A 23,225-nucleotide genomic window follows, 5' to 3' on the forward strand; every position below is an offset into this window, starting at 1 on the left:
CGGTCTTGATAAGGAGGCATATTAGAGTCAGATGCTACTGATTCATTAGGGGTGCATGAATCTTTAATAAATTAGGCGCGTCTGAAAAGTGGCATGCGACTTGCCATAAATATTACTCCAGTCAATGACTGGAGTAAGATTTCTGACATAAGGTACACCGCAGCTCGTCATGAATCAAACAAGCTGTGGCATCCCACTCAGCTACGCCCATTTTAGCTCAATAATTTAGCAGCTTTTCAAAGCGATTTATGCCGTAATTCTAGTGTAATCTCTTTTTATGAATTGGGGCCTACATCTATTTATTCTTTTCTGTCCAATGGAGCTTGCAGTGCGATTTCTCAAACAAACACGTTAGGGTCAATTGTATAGCAAGGCAGGTAAAGCTTGTGAGCATAGTGTAAACCAAAAGCACTTTCTAAAGCACCCCATAGCAGCTTGACCAACTACCTGATACATTCATCATAATCATTGGAATTAGATTTAATATTTTGTATACTGCAGCCAGGAGGGACATGAGTTATTACTGACATTTGCTGTTTTATCTTCTTTACAGGACCCGGTGTTCAGACTAACCAAAGCCTCGTTTCAAATTAAAAATGTTCTAGCCTATCCTGATATATGTGATCTGTCCGATGACAAAACAACAAAGACCCTTGGAAGTGTCCTCTCTTGCCTTCCTGGAGCTGGTATTAAGAGAAAACGTGACAGCACCTCTGAAGATGTTCACAGTATTGAGCTCCCTGCCAAAGCCATCAGGAATGGTAAATAAAAGAGATATCGATAGATGTCCTACATCAAAATGTTAACTTTCTATTAAAAAGTGTTTTCCAACTTGGAAAGAAAAAAGACAAAAAATCAGGTAATGTTCTACAACAACAAATTAACTTACACTTACCAGTTCAGTTCTCAATGGTCCAAAAGTGGATATTCTCCAGCACCAAAGGGAAGTAGTTAAAACTTAGCTATGATTAAGAGTTTTTATACCCGAAACGCCTAAGCTGTATGGGTTGTTGTTTTTTTCCAAGTATGTGCGCATTCTCCCAATTTATTTATCTGCTAATTAAAGGCTAAGTGTTAACTACTTTCCTGTGGTGCTGCAGAACATCTCATTTTGGACCATTGAGAGCTGTTTGACCTGAAAGCAAAGCCAGTGCATTCTCCGTCCACCACACCCAGACCACTGACTGTCTACCCCGGAAGTCTCCTGGGATGCTTCTCTCAAAGACATAAGTGGTGATCTGAATTGACACTTTGTATTTTTTGTATATTACCCTATCAGTCCGGCATCGCCACTATATTGGTCTCTGCTGGGATTGAAAATGATGATCAGTGAATGCTGGTCATCTGGCCATTTGTTTTGTTTTTTTCATAGCTTGACAACCTTTCCAACCACTATATAAGCTCAATCAAGAAGTGACAATACATATGTGTAGTTATGCCAATATAAATCGCAGTCCCTAGCAGTTAGATAAATGTAAAAAAAAATAGTATAAAATGATGACAAACCTATCGTCACATACCGCTGTATTTATTCCACAGATGCTGAATCCCCATGGAAAGAGCCTACCTCACACTCAGCAGTTAGAGAGATCCCCAAAGAGTTGGTGGATTCTTCAGATTTTGAGTGTTCTCTCTGCATGAGGTATTATTTCACAAGTTCTTGTAACATTGCCTTTAATATAGACAACAATGTAACACAGGCATCGTGGCATATGTTGGAAATGTTCTGCTGAATTACTTATATGTGTTGGTTCCAAAGATTTTATCTGTCAAATGTAACAAAACAACCGTCAATGATAAAAAACAACTTGATTCTGGGAAACATTGCCATATCTACATTCTACTGAGCAGCAAATCTGCTGTAAATGGAAGAATTCATCCCAAAGCTGGTTTGCCGTTCATTAGTCTCACAGAGCTATATGATAGTTGTCACTGTAGCCATATTCTACTTGTCAATTAGCTGGCTATATCCTGGAAAGAATACTGCTGAAGCTTATGGAAAATATGTTACAATACGGATATTTATACATTGAGTAATAGAAAAAAAAAAAAAACTACACTCAACAGACAACTTTTGTATCACTCTGTGTCCACAGATCCCTTTGTGGTGTGTATCAGCATGAACGAAATTTTAGTGATCCAACTCGTAGGATAAAAATAATCCAACGTTATTGAGACTTGATTAAAAAATTCCTCAACATCCACTTTAAGGGCCTCGCTCACACTGGCGTATAATACGGCCGAGTGCAATGCCTTTTTTTTTTGTCAGATAGCACTTGGCACAATGTTATACTATGGGGCAGTGCACATCAGTGATTCTTTTCTCATGCCGGTTCGGCATGAGAGAACAATCGCTGCATGTGGCTCCGACCTTCGGATCACGAGCACCCATACAAGTCTATGGGTGCATGTGAAACATCGGACTGCACTCAGATGTACGTCCACAGAGACAATGAAGAAGATGGAGAAATTAAGTTCTCCATCTTCTCCGCACCTGTGCTGAGATTCTCTTATGCGAGAGAATCGGATCACACTCAGATGACACTTGGATCAAACTCTGACAGAGCCATTAACCTAATCGGCCCGACTCTCGCATGAGAGAATCTACAACAGTGTAAGCATACCCGATTAGACATTTATACAATTTGGATGCTGTTCTCTAACTTAGTTGTGAAAAAGGGTAACGTTTTCATCCAAAAAGTGTAAATCAGTCCTGATGAACTAGTAAACATTTTCTGACTCTTACAAGAAGGCTAGAAGCTAGCTAAAGCACCTTTTGGTCGAATGAGTGACAGAAAAAAAAGACCCTGAAGAGCTAATATGGCTGTCAATGCTAACTGTCAGATAGCCACTTTCTATATGAAAGACTGAATGCAGGTGAAGTCTAGTCAACAATTGGTTGAACTGCATATAAAGGATCAGTAGTACAGCAAGTTTTTTTTATAGAGATATATTCTAACAATAAATCACTAAAGCAAAGCGAAATAGTACTAGATGTTTCAGCTGACCAAGAAAATTAAAACTTTTCATAGTCTTGGTCATTGACTTAAAGGGAATCTGTCACCAGATTTTTACTACCCCATCTCAGAGCAGCATGATGTAGGAGTAGAGACACTGATTTCAGCAGTATATCACTTACTTTACTGGGTGCTGCAGTTTTGATTTAAAAAGTGACTTATCTGCTGCAGATCTAGCAGTTCTCTGAATGCTGAGCTCTGTATAAACCCACCCACACCACTGCTTGGCACGCTACATAGGCAGAAAGCTGCCAGTCAATGATGGGGGCGTGGTTGAACTACCTGGCAGCAGATTTACTAGTCCTCTAGTGATAATCTCCTGCTGCTAAAAGTGTTTTTATGAAAAATACACTAAAGAGTAAGTGACACCTCAGTGGAATAAGGTTCTTTGTCTCTACTTTATACTGCCTCGGATTGGGTAGGAAAAGCCTGGTAACAGATTCCCTTTAAGTGATGGGTTGCAATCCGTCAAATATGTGAAACCGAGGCAAGGGGTAAAGGGGTTGTCTGGGATTTGTCGTGTTTAAAAACTATTTCCAACCTGTAGGAAACAGCAAAGCAAAAAATAAACTTTCTTACACAGTACATAAACCAGACAGTTACATGATGTTACATCAATATGGACACCGACTTATTACACAGACTTATTACTCTTTAGCCAAACATCAAATTAAGCAAGTAAGAAGCCAGTAAGCAGCAGGGTATGTGCACACACACGTTAAGTATTTTCTGCAGACATTACTCCATCAAAAACATGTTTCTTGGCAGGAAAAACATTGCATAGAAAATGCATATTTTTGCATGTGTTTTTTTAATGCATTTTTATTGCATTTTTTTCCGCATTCAATAGAATGGGTATAAAATGCTGCAAAAATTATGAAATAATTGACATGCTACAAGTTGGAAACTACTTTAAATCTGCAAGGAAAAAATAAGCAACATATGCATATGAGTTCAGAAATTTCATTCACTTTGCAGCACCAAAACCGTGACGTCCGAACATACCCTTATAGGAACTTCTTACTTAAAGCAGGTTACTATAGTATTTTTTTTCTAATAACCCATAACCTCCCACTAATGATAATATTATCAAAAAGAGGAATCTGGGAGTTTGTATTCCCAAAAAGAAACTTTAAAAGATTGTAGTGAAAAATAAAAGTAATGCAACATCTTTGTACACAAGTGCAGATAAACTCTGGCCGCAAATTACTGTGGACTTTTCAGACACTAAAATGCTTTTTATTGGTCAAATTTTGAAAAAGGAAGTATGTGTATATGTAATAATGAACGTGTAGATAAAGCAGGCAACATAAAATAAATCCTGTCCTGTATAGAGGTCTCCATTGCTTCTGAAGCAACAGCGCCACCGTCTGATAGCACATAGATCTCCTTATATATACTAGCCGTGCTAAATAACAGCAGGTTTTTCTGTGTCATGTTAATACTTGGGAGATTATCAACAAGGGGAAATAAAAAAAATAAAAAAAAGAGTGGTCTAAAGTAAGCCAATCCCTTCCTATGTCAACGAAGGTGTAATATGCTGGTGCAAGTGATCCTTTTTCCCTGTTTCCTCAGTTATGCTCAGTTACTGCGAGGGTTGCACATATATAATATTTTCTATATGCTTTTCTTTGTTCAGGTTATTTTATGAGCCTGTAGCCACCCCATGTGGGCACACATTCTGTCTCAAATGCCTTGAGCGTTGCCTGGACCACAACCCTCACTGTCCCCTCTGCAAGGAAAATTTGTCACAGGTGAGTACATAATTTTATACAGGTTTTGGTTTGCCAGAGGAATTAAACCATTTATTATGAACACCCACAGGCATTGGTGCAGAGATTTTATGTCACTACAAGATGTTACACCATATTAGCCCTAAAGCATGCCGGTAGAGGAGGCTCCAGAAACTCATGTGAAGTTACAGTTATCTTCTCAAACAACAATTAAAGAAGTGATAACCCTGTAATGCATAACTGAATACATTTCCAGTCAGGCTTGGACTGGCCCACAGGAGAATCCTCTGCACTTGACTCACTATGTACTGACAAAGGCAGAATCTTATTCATTTACCAATCTACAAAGTTCATTGTTCTATAAATTTGTGATTGAGGATAATGTCACATTTGAATGTAGCTGAAAAGTGGGGCCCCAGAGTTGGTTACTGGTGGGCCCTTGGCATCACAGTCAGACACTGTATGCTTGAAAGCTAGTTGAGGGCCATTCCTACAGTCACAATTAATTGTGCATTCATTAACCCCTTTACGACCTTGGACGTATGAGTCGTACTCCATGCAGGCTCCAGCGATGAACTCAAATGTTTTTGGTCACATCTCAGCTGATCTGTACTGCTGACATGTGCCCCTAACAGTCGCGGGTGGAATCGTGATCTACCCGCGGCTGTTAACATGTTAAATGCCGCTGTCAATCTCCGACAGCGGCATTTAACATGAGTGCTCCGAAAGCACGTCACTAATCTCGCCCATGTCACAAGATCGCGGGTCGCCTATGGGTTGGCATGACAACCCAGGGCCTCCAGGAGACCCCTGCGGTTGTCATTGCCAGGATGGGATGAGCGCCGCCCAGCGGTCGGCGCTCATAGCAAGTGAGCATTTGCTATGAGCCCTGCTATGTGTAACACAAGCGATCGGATGATCGCAGCTTCTAGTCTCCCATGGAGACTATTGAATCAGGTAAAATCTAAAAAAAAAATGTTTGTAAAAATATTACATCTAAAAGTTCACCCCCCTTTCGCCCCATTCAAAATAAAATAATAAAAAAAATCAAATATACACATATTTGGTACCGCTGTGTTCAGAATCACCCAATCTATCAATATAAAAAAAGATTTAATCCGATAAGTAAATAGCATAACGAGAAAAAAAAAATCAAAACATCAGAATTACGATTTTTTGATCTCCACAACATTGCAATAACAGGCGATCAAAAGATCGTATCTACCCCAAAATGGTATCAATAAAAACATCAGCTTGGTGCGCAAAAAATAAGCCCTCAACCGGCCCCAGATCCCGAAAAATGGAGACGCTACGGGTCTCAGAAGATGGCGACTTTTTTTTTTTTTTTTTTTTGCAAACTTCGGATTTTTTTCTCTCCCCTTAAATAAAAAGGAACCTCTACATGTTTGATATCTATGAACTTGTAATGACCTTGGGAATCGTAATGGCAGGTGAATTTTAGCATTTAGTCAACATGGTACAAAAAACAACTCAAAAAACAATTGTGGTATTGCACTTTTTTTTGCAATTTCACTGCACTTTGAATTTTTTTCCGGTTTTCCAGTACACGATATGGTAAAACCAATAGTGTTATTCAAATGTAAAACTTGTGCTGCAAAAAATAAGCCCTCACATGGCCATATTGACAAAAAAATAAAAAGTTACGGCTCTGGGAAGACATGGAGCAAAAAACGAAAATGGAAAAACCCAAGGTAGTGAAGGGGTTAAAATCCATACTATCATTAGCAGGACTGGTAAAATATTGCTTAATAGTTATAGAACATGTATGTCTGAACTTGGGTTAAAAATGATGGCATGAAGTACAGTGATTGTCCTGAGGGAAATATCCATTAGATATTCAAAATTACTTTTTAAAACCCCTGAATGTTCAGAAAATAGGATTTACCAGTATCTAGAGTATATAAAAATGAGTAATGGTAGTTGCATAATCTGCAAAATTAGTTGCTAATGTAACTATATTATTTTATTAATTTAGCTTTTTTTATATAAAAATTGTATTAAGATGTTTGAAAATATACAAATGTACACTATTTAATGCATTAATTTAGCTACTATCAGTACAACCTGTCTAGCGGATGTGAGAGAGGAGAGAAGAAAGACGGGGGAGATAAAGCCCCACCCCCGCCAAAGCAAGATCGCCTTAATACTTAATATTAATTTTTTGAAAAATCCTATGCCTAAGGCCACGGCCCCACTATCAGTATTTGGTCAGTATTTTTTCTCAGGAGTGGGAGCCAAAACCATGGGTGGGTGATAAATGCAGAATTGGTGACTTGTTTCTATTCTACCTTTTCTCTGATTGTTCCTCACCTGGTTTTGACTCCCAATCCTGAGAAAAAATACTGACCGAATACTGACCAAATACTGATAGTGGGGCCGTGGCCTAAAGTCTGTTCTGTTAGAAATTGAAGCTTTCTCTTATTTATAGCTTCTGCTAGTCAAGTTCAACCACAGTTGAAATAAAAACTTTATTGAATAAGTCCAGTAGTGCCTGCCTATAATGACTCTGATATGAGCAGTAACAACTTGAGATAGCCATCAACTACTAATCCTGGCAATTCCCCAAAGAGGCATATACACAGATACAGAGGTAAAGGCAGTGTTACAGCCACAGTTCATTTTTTTCTGCAATTGCTGTAACACTGGAATATTTTGCTGTGATTTTTGAATATCACGGCAAAATGTTGCAGTTTTACACCCGTTGTACCGGGAAAAAAAACAGACAACAGTTGCATTGTGTGAATACAGCCAAGGAGCAGCCCAACTTGAACTTAATTAGCAGCAGAATGAACCTTAAAGGGAACATATTGAGTCAGATAATGATATTAACCCTTCACCACCTTGCTATTTTCTGTTTTTACCCTTTTATTTTTTGATCCCCTTCTTCCCAGAGCCATAACTTTTTTTTTTTATTTTTACATCAATATAGCCATATGAGGGCTTGTTTTTTGCAGGACGAGTTATACTTTTGAATGACACCATTGACTTTAAAACAAATATAGTATACTGGAAAACGGGGGGAAAAAATTCCAAGTGCAGTGAAATTGCCAAAAAAGTGTAATTCCACTATTGCTTTTTGAGTTTTTTATTTACCATGTTCACTAAATGCTAAAACTGGCCTGCCATTATGATTCCCCAGGTCAGTACGAGTACGCAGATACCAAACGTGTATAGGTTCTTTTTTATTTAAGTGATGAAAAAAACAAATCCGAAAGTTCTAAGAAAAAAAAATGTCGCCATTTTCCAAGACCCGTAGCGTCTCCATTTTTCAGGATCTGGGTCTGGGTGAGGGCTTATTTTTTGCGGCCTGAGCTGACGTTTTTATTGATCCCATGTTGGTGTAGATACGATCTTTTGATCGCCCGTTATTGCATTTTATTGCAGAGTTGTGGTGGCCAAAAAAACATAATTCTGGCGTTTCGATGTTATTTTTCTTGTTACACCGTTTACCAATCGGATTCATTTACTTTATATTTTGATAGATTGGACATTTCTGAATGCAGCGATACCAAATATGTGTATTTTTTTTTTATTATTTTATGTGTTTTTTTAAAAAAATTTAAAACTTTTTTTTTTTTACTGGTTTCAATCGTCCCTTTAGGAGACTTGAAGCTGCGGTCATCCAATCGCCTGTGCTACACATAGCAGTGCTTAAGCACTGCTCTGTGTATTATAAATCCTGATCTATGAACGCCGATCAGATCAGCTGTCATGTGCAGGTAAAGATGCGGGCTCAGCTTCCGGATGCAGAGACACGACTTTGGACGTACATATACATCCAAGGTTGTGAAGGTGTTAAATGGGAAGAACGAAAATGCCATGTCACTTCTTTGAACCGACTCCTGATGAAATCAGTTTCAAACTAGGCACTGTTCAATCAAATTTTGTGTGACCTGATCTATCAACCTGAGAAACTTGTGCTTCTGAATTGGTTGTTTAGTTGAGGTCCTACAGTCTGACAATATGGATGTGATAGCATTAATAATAATTAAATTCTATTATTTCTACATACATCTAGTACCTTGCAAGCAGAGCTTACAAGAAGACATTTCTGACAGAAGAACTAATAATACGTTACCTACCAGAAGAGCTAAGTGAGCGAAAGAAACTGTACGATGAGGAGATTAAGGAGTTATCAAAGTAAGTGTTGTGATTGAATAAAGGGTGTACGTGACACAGCCAAATGGCTTTTATTCACAGTGTACATCATATTGCAAGAAGTCACATACCCCATTAGCCTTATGGTTTATGTGCGGTATTTTTACCAAATTTGTAGAATGAGACTTTGCCATGTTTTTGCAGTATCTGGTATCTGTCTATGCGTGCGGGAAATTGATTTAGAATGGGACAGTTACTTACAGTAATATTTTTTACAATAATGTACCAAAAATTTTATCATATGAACATCTGTTGTTTTTTATAGAAGCAATCAAAAAGCTGTTTCTATATAGCTTTTATTGAAGTCAGCAGGTGGGGAATATGGAAAAGACCCTCCTAGTCTTTAAACTATTTAATGGCTGCAGATATATTCTCTTTCTCCAGAAATATATTACATAACCTATCATGCGCTGATCCTGAGTTAGAACCTGTATTGTAGGCCATAGTTTGCAACCGCTGCAATCACAATTCTAAAAGCTGTTAACATATTTAACAAAGATGATACCAATAAAACCCAAGGTCTCATAGAGCATATTAAAAGTTAGACAATATATTGTCTGTACCCCAAAACGGTGCCACTGTCAAATACAACACATCCAACTAAAAATTTTGTTTTAAAATAATAGATGTTGAGGAGCCAAAATAATAACCACAGATATTTTTTCGTTTGACTTAAAGCATTTTTGTAGACCATCCTCTATGCATTCATAGGCTTAAAGGGGTATTCCCACCTCTAAGATCCTATCCCAATATGTAGTAGTTGTAATAATAATAACATTAGCAAATCCCTCCAATTAGAGCGAATCAGAAAAACTATCCTACATTTCTGTCTCTTACCTCATGCGCAGGCATTGCAGGACCTTCGGTATCCATGGTTACGACCACTGATATTGTGACAGCTAGTTATAACTTATTAGTGGTCGTAACCATGGATACCTAAGGTCCTGCAATGCCTGCACATGAGGAAAGAGTCATAGCGAATCAGAAAAACTATCCTACATTTCTAATTGGAGTATTTGCTATTATTATTATTATTATTATTATTATTACACCTACTACGTATTGAGATAAGATCTTAGAGATGGGAATACCCCTTTAATGAGTCTTTCAGCTCCATCCGTCCCTTCTTTACGCCCTTCTTTAGCTGCCCACAGTTGGTAGATGGGAGTATTGTACTGCTGGGTAGGCTTACATCTGAAAATACAAATTGATTATTTCAATAGTGTAGATGAACTAACATAAAGCCATCACATTGACGTGTTTGTTTTTATCTCCAAACAGCTTGAATAAAGATGTTCCGATATTTGTGTGCACTATGGCCTTCCCAACAATTCCTTGCCCGCTGCATGTGTTTGAGCCTCGGTATCGCCTAATGATCAGGAGAAGCATGGAGACAGGAACAAAGCAGTTTGGAATGTGCATATCTGATGAACTGAAGGGGTGTGTAAGACGTATTTGGAAACATTGCTTCTGTATGGTATTATGGGAACAAATCAAGGAAATCTACTAAGAAATAGAGAATTTCACCTATGCTTTCATACAGTTGGGTATGCAACCTGAAAGTGGTAATGGTAGCAAGTTTTCTTTTTTTTAAATTCACTTAAATTGTTCACCGTAAAAAAATAAAGTACAAGTGGTTACTAGAATGTTAGCACTAGTTTTGAACTGTTGGACATGTAATGGCTACCAAACTAGCAAAGGATTTTAACGGTTGTAGAGTCTAGAAAGGGCGTATAGAAAACTTTTGAATGCCCCCCCTGTCACCTCAGGTCATTGTCGCTGGTTGCTGCCCACTGTGACTGTAACCACACGTGGTGCTGGCAGCCCTGCAATAGAGGCAGGCGGTTACATGTGTGTGTTTGTTATTCTTTGCCTGCCCAGCATCCCGGGCTACAATGCTATCACCGGACGCTATGGCTACCCATGGTTTACAATAAAACACAGCAGTATATAATATGGCCAAAACTATTGCTCTTTTTAGCTTGTGTACAACGAGACTGCGTCTCACAATATCTATATGAACAATTAGGAAAATAAAAGAAATCACCTCCATCCTGAAGCATTTATCTTGTATCTTTTAACTACCAGGAATTTCTCCTCTACTATAAATGGGTCAGACACATCACTGCAGCGTCTGAGTACATCTATAGAACTTTTTAGACACAGGGGAATGAGAGTTACCAAATATATAGCGTAGGTAAACTGTACTATGTTATATGCGGGTAATAATAGTACCACGATTTTGCAAAGTTATGCACTACTGATTATTTTTGACTCGGATATGAGTACCATGTATAAAATGCTTTCAGAGGAAAAGATAAATCAACACAAATTGAAACTTATATTGTCTTTTCAGATTCGCAGACTATGGTTGCATGTTACAAGTGAGAGATGTCAAGTTTTTCCCAGATGGTCGTTCGGTAGTGGATACAATAGGCCTGAGCAGGTTTAAGGTCTTGAGCCATGGACAAAGAGATGGTTACAACACTGCAAATATTGAATATCTTGAAGATAAAAAGGTAATAATAAAAGCCATAGAAGTGCAGTTATATATTTACTATTCATGAGAATGCATATAGACGTATAAGGCTATGTTCACACATGTTGGGTTTTTTCAGTCACAAATCTGCAGCAAAATCCAACTCTGGCAGGAAATCAGCTGTGTCAAAAACGCAGTTTTTTTGCTGTGTTTTTTCAGTGTTTTTTTCACTGTACTTCTGTCTATATTTATGCATGTAGATAAAGTTTGTGGAAAAAAAATCTCATTCTGGTTTTGGCAAAGTGGGGGAGGTGAATTGTTCAGGAATAGTTTAGACACTGGCAATGCACTGAGTTGGTATGACACTATTTACTTTCACACTATGGGATCTGCCATTCAGTTACATAAGCATTGTTCAATTTCACACCTCACTGGGCCACAGGTATTGTTCAATTTCACACATAGCTCAGCTAATATTTACACATTACTAATTTTAATTAAACTCTCCTAATACTAACAACTATCTCCATTACCAAGACAAGATGGTAAAATCACAAAAATAAATTAGTTTCACATACTGCTGTACTTGCTTATTTTCACTGAAAACGCAGCAAAACCTGATAGCTATGTTCACACTTCATGGTTTTTTCAGCGTTTTTTTACCACCCATTATTTCCAATGGGTGAAAAATGCTGAAAGAAGTGACATGCTCTATTTCCAAAAACCCAACCAAGGCACAAAATTCGCAACATAAAAAACAAGATGTGTGAACGGAGAATTCTGGTTTCTCATAGACTTTGCTGGTACTGCAAAATGCAGCTGAAAATTTGCATAAAAATCTGCAGCAAAAAACAGTGAAAAACCCAACATGTGTGAACATAGCCTAAATCACTAATAGTCTTTTACTAGTATGTGAATCTCAAGTGTATATTGTATATACAAGGGATTCATCATCCTTCAGTACATGTAATCTCATTCCACAAGTAGAAAATTTGGGATTGCAGGTTCTAAATGTTTTTTTTTTTTTTTAGCAAATACATAACTCGGACAATATTATAGGCTATAAAAACAAAGACATTGATATCAATCAGTCCCATTTTATGTACTGCAGTTCTTAGAAAATACAAGATTTTAACCATCATTTTCGCTTTTAGGTTGAAGGACAAGAATATGAAGAGCTTCTCCTGTTACACAATTCTGTGTATGATCAAGCCTTGGCCTGGTTTTCCTCTCTTAAGGACAATCTGAGGGCACAAATTCTGAACCATTTTGGGTCGATGCCAAACAAAGATGCAGATCCACAGGTCAGAACATAATTCCCGGGTATATTTATGAACAGTAGTGAAAAACAACAGTAAGCCAGCTCACTCTAGTCATGGTTTTTCTATTTTTCCCAACCTGCAGACCGCTGTTTAAGGCTTATTAGGCTTTCTCAGAGCTTGATATCGAAGCTATGTATACCTCTAGGGTGTAGGTCATGGGGTGTATTATAACAGAGATAGTTCGGGTGGGTGATGGGGGGCGGGGGTAGGGCTAAAAAGAACCTAAAGAAAAACAGAAGCCATGAACTCTAACTAATTTCAATGCCTATCTAAAATGGAATGAATTTGCCCACTCATTTCCAACACTTTTAGGTCCAAAACTAAATTATGTTCTATGTTTTAGATCATAAATCAATTTATGATCCATCCATTTTGTGCTTAGTTCACCTTGTGCCACATTTTGTCTTAACATCTTTATATTCTGTACATTTTTCACATTTACTGACCACTCCTGCCGGCAATTCTGCGACTTCCGGTGACGTCACGTCGACAGACCAGCTTTTTCTCTTCCACTTGCTCTGTTGACAGGGCGTGACTCCCAATGTCATGCTGATTGACAGCCAGTTCCCCGCTGCATACCTGCTCTATTGCCGGAACAGCCGAGAGGAGAAAAGAACTGCTTTATTGACATGATACAGCAGAATTGCCAGTAGGAGCGGTCTGTGATCACTTTGAGCTGGCACCGGGCTAAACAAGCAGGTATGTTAGTTCTTAACCCAATAGGAAAAAAATAAAATAGTCCCATAAAACCCCAAAGTGCCACACCCTTGGATGAAACCAAGATCTTGAATGAAAAGCAACCCCACTCATGAATAATCTCAGTATGCTTTACTGTTGGCATGATACGGGACTCATGGTATTGCTCACCTTTTCTTCTACGGACAATCATTCTTTCAGATGTCCCAAACAGTCTGAAGGACGCTTCATCAGAGAATATTATTTTGCAGGAAACCGAGGGAATGAACTGCTGAGGACTGGAGTTAAGATAATTTCTCTCATGACGCCCCCATCAGACTGTTTAGGACATCTGGAAGAATGATTGTCAAGTAAAGATGAGCGCTACCATAAGTCCTGTGTTATGCCAATGGTAAAGCATCCAGAGACCATTCATGTGTGTGATTGCTCTTCATCCAGGGGAGTGGGTTCATTCATAATTGTGTCTTGAGAACATGAATAAAGAATAGTATCAAAACATCCTCCAAGAGCAACTTCTCCCAATGAGCCAGGAGCACTGTTATTGATGAACAATGCCTTTTCCAGCATTATGTGTCACAAAGCAAATGTGATAACTAAGTGGCTCGGTGAACAAATCAAAAATTTTTGGATCCATGGCCAGGAAACTGTCCAGGTCTCAATCTCATTGAGAATGTGTGTCAATCCTCAAAAAGTGGGTAGACAAAAAAAAATACAGAAATTGGATAAACTCCAAGCACTGATTATGCAAGACTGGGTGGCCTTCAGTCAGGATTTGGCCAGATGCTGATGTCCATTATACAAGGGTGAACTGCAGAAGTCTTGAAAAATAAGGGTATAGGGAAAATATATATTCTTGTACCTTGTTAGCCAGTAGATAGAAAAATATTTAGATTTGAGAGTCCTCAGTGGTTGATACCTTTTAATGGCTAACTGAAAAGATGGTAACAAATTGATTAAATCATCGCCACACAATAAAAAAAGAAAAAAGAATAGATCTACCTGTAGCCAAGCATTTTTGTTCCCCTGATCACAGCATAAAAGACATGAAATTACTGGTATTAAAAGGTAATTTCAAATCTCAAAGAAAAGAAGAATCTCAGAATATAAACTGATGATGACCTTTAACACTTTCAGAGCAGGAATGAATGTGTCGCATGGATTTATGTCATTCTACATCAACTAAGGAATGTGCCCCTCAGACTTGTGAGGCCATCATTACACTGGACCTAGTCACAGAACAATAAAACTTTCACGCTCCTTATCTATATACTGCTAAAATATTTATAGCCAGAACTGTTTATCTCTTCTCTAATAACTCTGCTTTCCAAAACCTGTCTTATCTATTGCATTATTTTGTGTCTTATTGTGTATAAATATGTGACTCTTCAGATTTTGTGTTATACTAGCCTGATGAAGAGACCTCCGTAGTCTCGAAAGCTTGCAATTTGTTACCATCTTTTCAGTTAGCCATTAAAAGGTATCAACCACTCAAAAATAAGGATCAACACTATAAACATTGAGTCTTGGCATAAACCTGATGTACTGTATATGTCAATAAAAGTTTAAAAACATATGAAACTGTACCAGTTACAAATATAACTGTCTGACTATGAAATTGTTTTATTGTATTCATTTTTTTATGAAATTTACTTTTCTCTTTCAGTTGAACTCAAGTGGCCCAGCCTGGTGTTGGTGGATGCTAGCGGTTCTGCCTCTAGAAAACAAGGCACAGCTTACAATCCTCGCCATGACATCCCTGAAAGATCGCCTTCAGGCTATCAGACGGGTCTTATTATTTGTTACTCGTAAAAGACCCAGATGACAAAGGTTTTCTGCTGATGCTGTGACTTTGTTAATACTATTATTATTATATTATAATTTTATTTTAAGAAAAACTTTTTTTTCTCTGCACTGAAGGACACTTTTTTTATATTCATTGTCTTGGAATTCATCTGAACTCTTTCTGTGAAAATACCATGCAGTGAATGAACAACATTGCTACCTGGTTTATCTTGCCTCCATGCACTCTGCTGGTGCTTGATTATCATCAGATGCTCATTTGATGGCTACCAATCACCTAGAGTACCTTTTTTGTGGACACAAATGAAATCCTTCAACTTGTATGTCATCTATGTATTTTCTGCTGCATTTTTTAATGTGTTGTTAAATACACAATAGGGTGGGAGAGACTAGACGTTGACCACTATGCAGGCTCGCAATTTTCTAATGGCTCCCATACACCTGAGATTAATGTTGGGCAAACGCTCCAATTTTGGTGGCAACTTCTAACAATGTAATGTGTATGGGGCCTTCTAACTTTCTTCAAACAGATGTCAGAGGGAGAAAGAGCGGGCATGCTGATTCACCCAATTCTTTTATTCACACTAACGATAAGCTGCTGCCAGAGACCTCTACCACATTGAAAACACATGCATGATTGGCCAAACCAAAGTATGTATGTATTTAAGGGCTTTTTCAAGTACTTGTGGTGTCCGTTTCCACACGTACTGGAGACACTGACACACGAAGACCCATTCAAATGAATGAGTCTGTGCTTATGTCAGTGTGTTTCCGCGGACCATGTGTCCATGGGCAAAACACGCTGACATGTGCGTTTTTTTTTCTAGCAGCACGGGCCGCAAACCGTCTCGCACACTTGAACAGTGATGTGTCATCAGTGTAACAGGTACCAGTGCCTGGGAATGAGCGGTACAGTTAGGTCTGTTCCCAAGCGCCGGGTGCTGAATGCTGCCCTCATCATTGTCACCTGCTTGAGCAAGGGACAATGTTGAGAGTAGTATTCTGCTCCTGCTGTGTCCTGTTGTAAAAATAAGAATAAAATAAAAAAATCCTTATACTCACCTGTCCGAAGTTGTCCCACGCTGTAATCCATCTAACCGCTCACGCCAGGGAGAATGACTCTCTACAGCTAGTGGGCCCCTACTCCGTGGTGAGCCCACTGAGCAGTGTCCTGTCACTCACTGATGATCCTGATGCTGCACACGATTGCCACACAGGTGCACACGGGGACGGATATCTCCGGTACTGGTCTTTCCAGTACCGACGGATATCTCCGGTACTGGTCTTTCCAGTACCGGAAATATCCGGACGTGTGAAAGAGCCCTAAGGGGGTTACGGTTGAGATAACTGTTAGCAAAAAGAGTGCTCAGTCACCCGCTATCTATGGTGTATTGGCATGCTAACGGGATTGTCTCACAACAGCCATTTATCTGGCATATGCCATACTTGTTCAATAGGTGTAGATCCCAGAAGTGGAACTCTTATCTTTCTCAAGAAAGGGGGCCTCCCACTTCCCACTATAAGTTGCTCCTGTCCTATAGTGACAGGAAAGGTAATCTTGCATGCAAAGGTGGAGCCCACATCTATTAGACATTTATGGCATAAAACGTCTGTTGTGAGATAATCCCTTTAAGGGAAGTAACAGATTTTATTCCATTTTCTTGGAAAAATAATAGAGTTTAGTACATATAATTTCTTAAAGGGATATTCCTAATTCATTTACAGGATAGCCGCAGGATATTCCATAAATGTTTGATAGATTTAGGTTCTTTTTTTCCATCACCTATGTTAAGAATGAGGGGGTTCCTTGACCCCTGTCCTGCTTGCATCCCCAATTGCTGTGTCGATTTATTGTCCACCTTGAGGCCAACAGCCACCTCACCAGATAGTCCCCTAATTACTGTACTACCATTTTCACCATGGTTGAGGCTGCATTGGTCAGACATTTATTGCATATTAATAGCATATGGCATAATGTGCCAGTTAAAAATACCATTTTAAATAATATGTGCATTTAAAAAGGAAGCAAAAAGTCTTGATTAAAAAAAATCCTAGTGTAAAATGTACGCAGCTCTAATGCAGAGTTATATTTACCAATGGTTACAAACTAAATAAAACTAGTGTGCTTCGACAGAAATGTTACTTCAGTCAGAATCGGTCAAAGACTGGAGTAACATTTCTGGCGCAATGTACGCCGGGCACTTTTCATGAACTTGTCAGGCAGGCGTTGACACACCCCGTCCCACTACGGGTCCTCCTCAGCTACACCCACTTTGGCAGTGCTGGCCAGACCTGGCAAGAAAACGCTAAAATTCACAAACTTTTTGCGCAAAGTTGCAACTTTTCAAAGTGTTTATGCCAGAATTCTGGCGTAAACACTTTGGATGAATCTGGGCCACAGTTCTGTCTGTTGAGTGTTTATGGATTTTCATATTTAGCACATACTGCTTGATTTTTAGCATATTTGGAAAGATTTCGGCCTAACAAATTTGTGCAATGTGGACAAAGTCTGCCTCACTTTAAACTACCAGGTGATCCTATTGGCTAGAAACTTGCAGAATCCAGATATGACCACTACCAGAGATCCAGGAAGGACAGACGTCAGGGACGACAGACGTCAGGGACTCCCACCCACTCTCAATATGGAATTTGGTCTCCTACTTTAAAAAAATTAAACAAATTTGACAGATGTTTACAGAAAATGTTACGATAGTAGCAACATTATTATGATCAACCTGTACCTATTACTTACTTTTCAGACATATATATGAGAGAACATGGAGAACTGACAATATGGGGAATCATTTTGAAAACTGGTGCGCACGATAAAGGTCATTAAATGCGTACCTCCTGCTATAAACTACTATTTAGATTTCTACAGTCATGCCATTTTTACTGCATTTTCCAGTATATCTTATTAGGTGAAAGAGCTCTTTTATATTTATGCAGAGCCGCAGTGCCTGATTCCCATTGACATTTCCTATAGAAGTCAGTAGGAGGCTTCAATACCTTGCTGATTGATATGTGTGTAGACTGAGTAGGGGCCAGCAGTAGTTGAGGGCTGACAACATTTTGTAGTTTTTTGGGCGGGGAATGGAGCATCAGTGCTTTGTGTAAGAATAATTGAGTTAACACCCTTAATAAAATAAATTTATAAAACATAGTTTATAGCAGGAGATAAACTGTAAGACCATACATACATCAGTAGTGTCACCAACCACCATTGCAAAATTTCTTCAAAGATGGTCATTTCCTTTTAGTTTTGCACAACTTTGTCTGATCATATATCTTGAGGTAACTGGTAAACTCATACCCTGGGTCAAGTATCACTTCTATAATTCTCAGCAAACAGATATGATGAGCAGACATCTACTAAGTGACTGCTCCGGTTTACAACAGATTTGTGTCTTACTTCATGTTACCATTCAATATGTCGTGTTCTTTCCTCTTGTTTTAGAGTACAAATAGCTTTTTCATTGAAGATGATGGTGTGTTATAGGACTAAAGAATCTTCAAGTACTTTCTGAAAACCAGCATTTAACCACACTCTGTGCCTGCACTGAAGCTGAATGAGCCTCCGTCCATGTTATTATGTCGGAATATGTAGTCACCTTTGTTTTGTACACACCCATACCATATATTCAGAGAAGAGAGAAAAGTTAGAACTGTATGCATTGGCATCGATTTTACTTCCTTTAATGTTAAAGGAAATTGTTACACTTGCTGCGAGACGCTGACGAGGTAATCCAAATCTAGAGGAGGTTTACCACCACAATGGCTCTGGTGCGGTACTCCAACCTTATCTACTTGTCTTCCCTGCTGTGGGTTTGGGATGAAACAAAAAAAAGTCTTTTATATGTTTAAATGTATGATGTATGTACATCCCATTAGACTAGAAGGTCATTTTACATTTAGGTAACAAGTCTGCCTTGGTACCGCTTCTGTAGACTGGTTGACATTAGAACCCTTGCCAAGTAGTCTGTACCAGTATACTGAAGCAGGAGCATACATTGTAGACCAGCAGTAAGTGTGAATATTACTAGAATACTCAAGGTATGCTTTCCACATATAACAAACATTTCTGATGTGATCATTGTAAAGGTCATTATGAACGCTAACCCAAAGAAGAAATTGCAACCATGCTGCACATGGCCATTACTACATACTGATAAGATGGATTTGTAATGGTACTATATGCTGTAGAAATCATGACGAGAAGTGTCATGAAGACCACCCATGTCCATGTGCTCGGTAAGAAAGGCTGGCTGTAGACATTAGATGCATTACTGCTAAATTGTCCATTCGTGGGCAGGGGAGATAAGGGTTGGTCTGTTAGATTTTAGCTGCCTGACTGATCCTATTGTTTTCCAGGAATAAAACAGCCACTGGTGGAACCTGGCAGCTACTACTCCCCTCCTGCTACTAAAATCACATGCATACTCATCCAATCCGAGCGTGCGTGCGTATGAGAGAGACCGCTGCTTTACCGAGAAATAGCTATCTAATCTGTATGGCCAGCCTAAGGGAATGTGTTCACATGTACAATTTGCAGCAGATTTTTCTGCTGCAGAAACCAGAGTGTTGGCAGAAAAAAGGGCGCGTAAAATACACACATTTTTAATGTATTTTTACAACAGTTTTTTTTTTTTATTCATATGAATTGGCGAAAAACACTGAAAGAATTTACATGCTGCAGATTTGGAAAAAATGCTCCAAAAGTTTAAATTTGCATTGAAAAAAATAAGCAGCATGGGCATGAGATTTCAGAAAATGTCATTCACTTTGCTGGTACTGTAAAATCCTGCATTTTTTCCGCGGCAAAAACGCAATGTGTGGCTTCTGTTCCTGAAGACTTGATCTTTTCGTGTACTCATCTGAATGGCTCTCATGCATTACTGCATTTTCTCTGCACTATGCTAGAAGTGTCAGGAGTTGGCTTGGCAGCATGAATATCACTGAGCTCAGACAGCCACTTAAATTAAGCATGGCTGTGTGAGGAGATGGCTAAAACTGAAGTTCCAATTTAATTCATGCATGTAAAAAGGATTATATGAGATTAGAAAAGAAAATGTCTTTTTTATCCAGTCTTGTTCATAGATTGTGTTGCAGCTCAGCTCTATTCACAGCCAATGAACAAGTGAAGCTACTGTTTGTTTGTTTTTAAGAAAAGCAGCAATATTCTTTTAGACTTGTACAAACTCATTTTACGGTAATTCATTGACTATTGAATTAACCATAACTGGTACGTGCATGCCCTTCAAGTTGATTTGTTCATATGGAGAAAATCAAATTAATTGCTGGATTGGGTACTGTGGACAGTCTGTGTTACTGATGAGTTCTGTCAGTTTTTGGGGATGCTCTTTTTAATTTCTTTGTAAACGCAGACTGTAATGTACTTCAGTAATTGTAAGGAGACCTAACCAGACCCTTCAGTGATGAGCAGTGTAACGTAATGTTCAATTAGTGTGCATCTGTCAGCAGACATTATTAATTTTCAGCGTTACATTTCTTAAAGGGAATCTGTCAGTAGGATCAACCCTCCTAAGACATCTACATGGGCATATAGGTCATAGGAAGCTGAATAAAACGATAACTGCTGTCCGATGTCTTATTCCAGAGAAATCCACGTTTTTCCTAATATGTAAATATGCTGTTTAGATCTATGAGCCGGACACTCCTCTGCATGAGAATCTGCCTCCAGAGATTATTGTAAATGAAAGTAGGTGTTACCAGTGTGAGACATGTAATGACTGTCAGTTTGCTGTCCAAATCACACCCAGCTCTGCAGTGAGATCAGAGTTAACACTACAGTAGAACAGTAGAAGTGAACTTTGCCTCATCATTTACAGCAACATTTGTCCTCTCACAGTGCTTTAGCTTCCATCTCGCAGGCATCCAGTGTGGACGGAGGGCAGGACAGCAGAGCTAACAATACTATTGGAGGACAACTGCAAATGTGCTTTTTGTGTTTGTAATGAGACAAAATTCAGCTCTGTTGTACTGTGTTGATTATAATTAGGTACAGTTCTGCAGCAGAGGTAACAGCACTGAGAAGACTAGTGCTGCTGCAGTGTGTGTAATGAGACAAACTTAAAGGGGTATTCCCACATGCAATGACTTGACACTTTGCTCTCAGTCACACACGGCTCTGCAGTGAGATCAAAACTAACACAGTACAGCAGAGCTGACACAGAGCAACAGAAGATTCTATCCCAATATGTAAGGGTTTTTTTATATTGTAATATGGAAAATTAAAAAATATATATATTTTTTATTTGGTTAACAATAGGTCATTTTCTGATTATACATTCCCTTTCCATAAAAAAAGCAGTTTGCCATACCTTCATCTGACAGTTTGGGTCATAGTTCAGCAAAGTCTGCCATATTGCCAAGTTAATAGGATAACACAAGAAATGACTGCTAACAACTTGTAAGGTGGAGTCCTTAAATTATTGCCTAGCATTGGATTTATATTCCCTTTTCCAGCAAAACAATGTGGTAAATGCATTCAAAATGTTCCTTGTAAAGGTCTCATATTGTATGTTTGTTAATAATAATGTATGTGGTCAGATACATGTTACAACTGGTTATGATTACAAATCATGAAATTAAATCATCTTCATAACAGGCTATTGTGTTTTCTTTTAAATCCTCATTATAAGACAAAAAGTAAAACTATATAAATGCTACTTTATGGTATGTGTAGTGTGCGGTGTTAGGCCTTGTCCACTAATCTTTAGTATAAGAAAAATGAACTTCCTTAGTCCATGCATTATTCTCTGCATTGTACACATAATTACTCAGATGGGTCTCTTTCCCTAATGGTACTTACAATCTAACCTTCCTATATCAGACACTAGGGCTAGTTTCATTAAAAAAAAACAATTGACCTGTCACATTGCTGTGGCCTATTTTTCTCAGTGCATATATATTTTTTTCCCATGGGACATTGCTCTAAATACTGCCAACTAGCTGAATCTCCACAACGAGAATCAGTGCCTTCTGGTTAGTTGAGGAAGGGATGACCATCTCAATCTATGTCACTGTAATAACATTTGGTATCCAGTTATTGTCGCCTTCCTGTCCGGTTTAAACAGTTGAAATCTAACTTGCAATGGATAAAAGAGCTGAGATCAAGACATGCACCATATAATTACACACAAATATGTACAAAATAATGATAAAGTGCTCTCGTGCAGTTGTGACATGTGAGCCCGGCGCCCAATCAGCGCTGGCGTCACTGTCCTCGCCTTCATACAAATTGAACATGAAGAGGAAGTCAGAGATCAGCTGCATCCCGGACTTCCTCTTCATGTTCGATTCATGTGAAGGTGAGGACAGTGACGCCAGCGCTGATTGGGCGCCGGGCTCACATGTCACAACAAGCGCACGGGAAACCAAGGACCGCAAATGCTGACACTGTTGGAACGGCATGGGCACTGGAGGTGAGCATTGGCTTTTTTATTTTATCGGGGCCAAACATTTTAGATCAAGAAGAGATTGTCCTAGAAGTGGACAACCCCTTTAATGGTACCAGTGCCCGGGAAGAAAGGTTCGATCTCCCCTAATTCCTACTAGTTATGCATCGTCCTTTCCTGGATCAGGAAAAGAGGTCAAAAAAAAGGTAAGTCTTTAGCATATACTCCCTTGTCCTGCCCAGCATAGCTCCTGCCCTTACAAGGGCAGTGCCCAGGTGTATAGCTATAATATTATGAAAATTACCCCTACAGAAAAATCCCTCCCGACGCTTTTCTGCCTCAGTAAGGAGGTCTCATGAGGGGAAAGAAAGGGGATCCATATGATCCACCTAAAAAACATGGGGTATAGCCGGGCCTACAGTGTAATATAAACATTAAGGTATCTGAAGCGTGCAGAGTGCTGCACTACTTCCCAGGTTTAGTATAGAAAATGGGGCATTCAAAGTACTCCACTGCTTCCCAAATCAAGCACAGTACATATCCAAGGGATGCCTATCTATATGTACAAGTGCTTCTCACTA

General features: G+C 38.9%; 1 protein-coding gene across 1 annotated transcript in view; it reads left to right on the forward strand.

Annotated features, from left to right (window-relative positions):
* LONRF2 (LON peptidase N-terminal domain and ring finger 2) overlaps positions 1-20,424 on the forward strand; it is a 79,118-nt gene extending 58,694 nt beyond the window's left edge. The window contains exons 5-12 of the mRNA XM_073664852.1: positions 554-761; positions 1,540-1,642; positions 4,657-4,771; positions 8,790-8,911; positions 10,211-10,369; positions 11,286-11,448; positions 12,563-12,712; positions 15,090-20,424. Coding sequence (XP_073520953.1) covers positions 554-761; positions 1,540-1,642; positions 4,657-4,771; positions 8,790-8,911; positions 10,211-10,369; positions 11,286-11,448; positions 12,563-12,712; positions 15,090-15,248 — 1,179 coding nt within the window. The 3' untranslated portion in view covers positions 15,249-20,424. The remainder of the gene's footprint in view (positions 1-553; positions 762-1,539; positions 1,643-4,656; positions 4,772-8,789; positions 8,912-10,210; positions 10,370-11,285; positions 11,449-12,562; positions 12,713-15,089) is intronic.
* Positions 20,425-23,225: the final 2,801 nt, after the last annotated feature.

This window comes from Phyllobates terribilis, unplaced genomic scaffold (assembly GCF_046119375.1).
Source record: "Phyllobates terribilis strain yellow unplaced genomic scaffold, ASM4611937v1 Scaffold_2__4_contigs__length_985480577, whole genome shotgun sequence".
Classification (NCBI taxonomy): Eukaryota; Metazoa; Chordata; class Amphibia; order Anura; family Dendrobatidae; genus Phyllobates; species Phyllobates terribilis.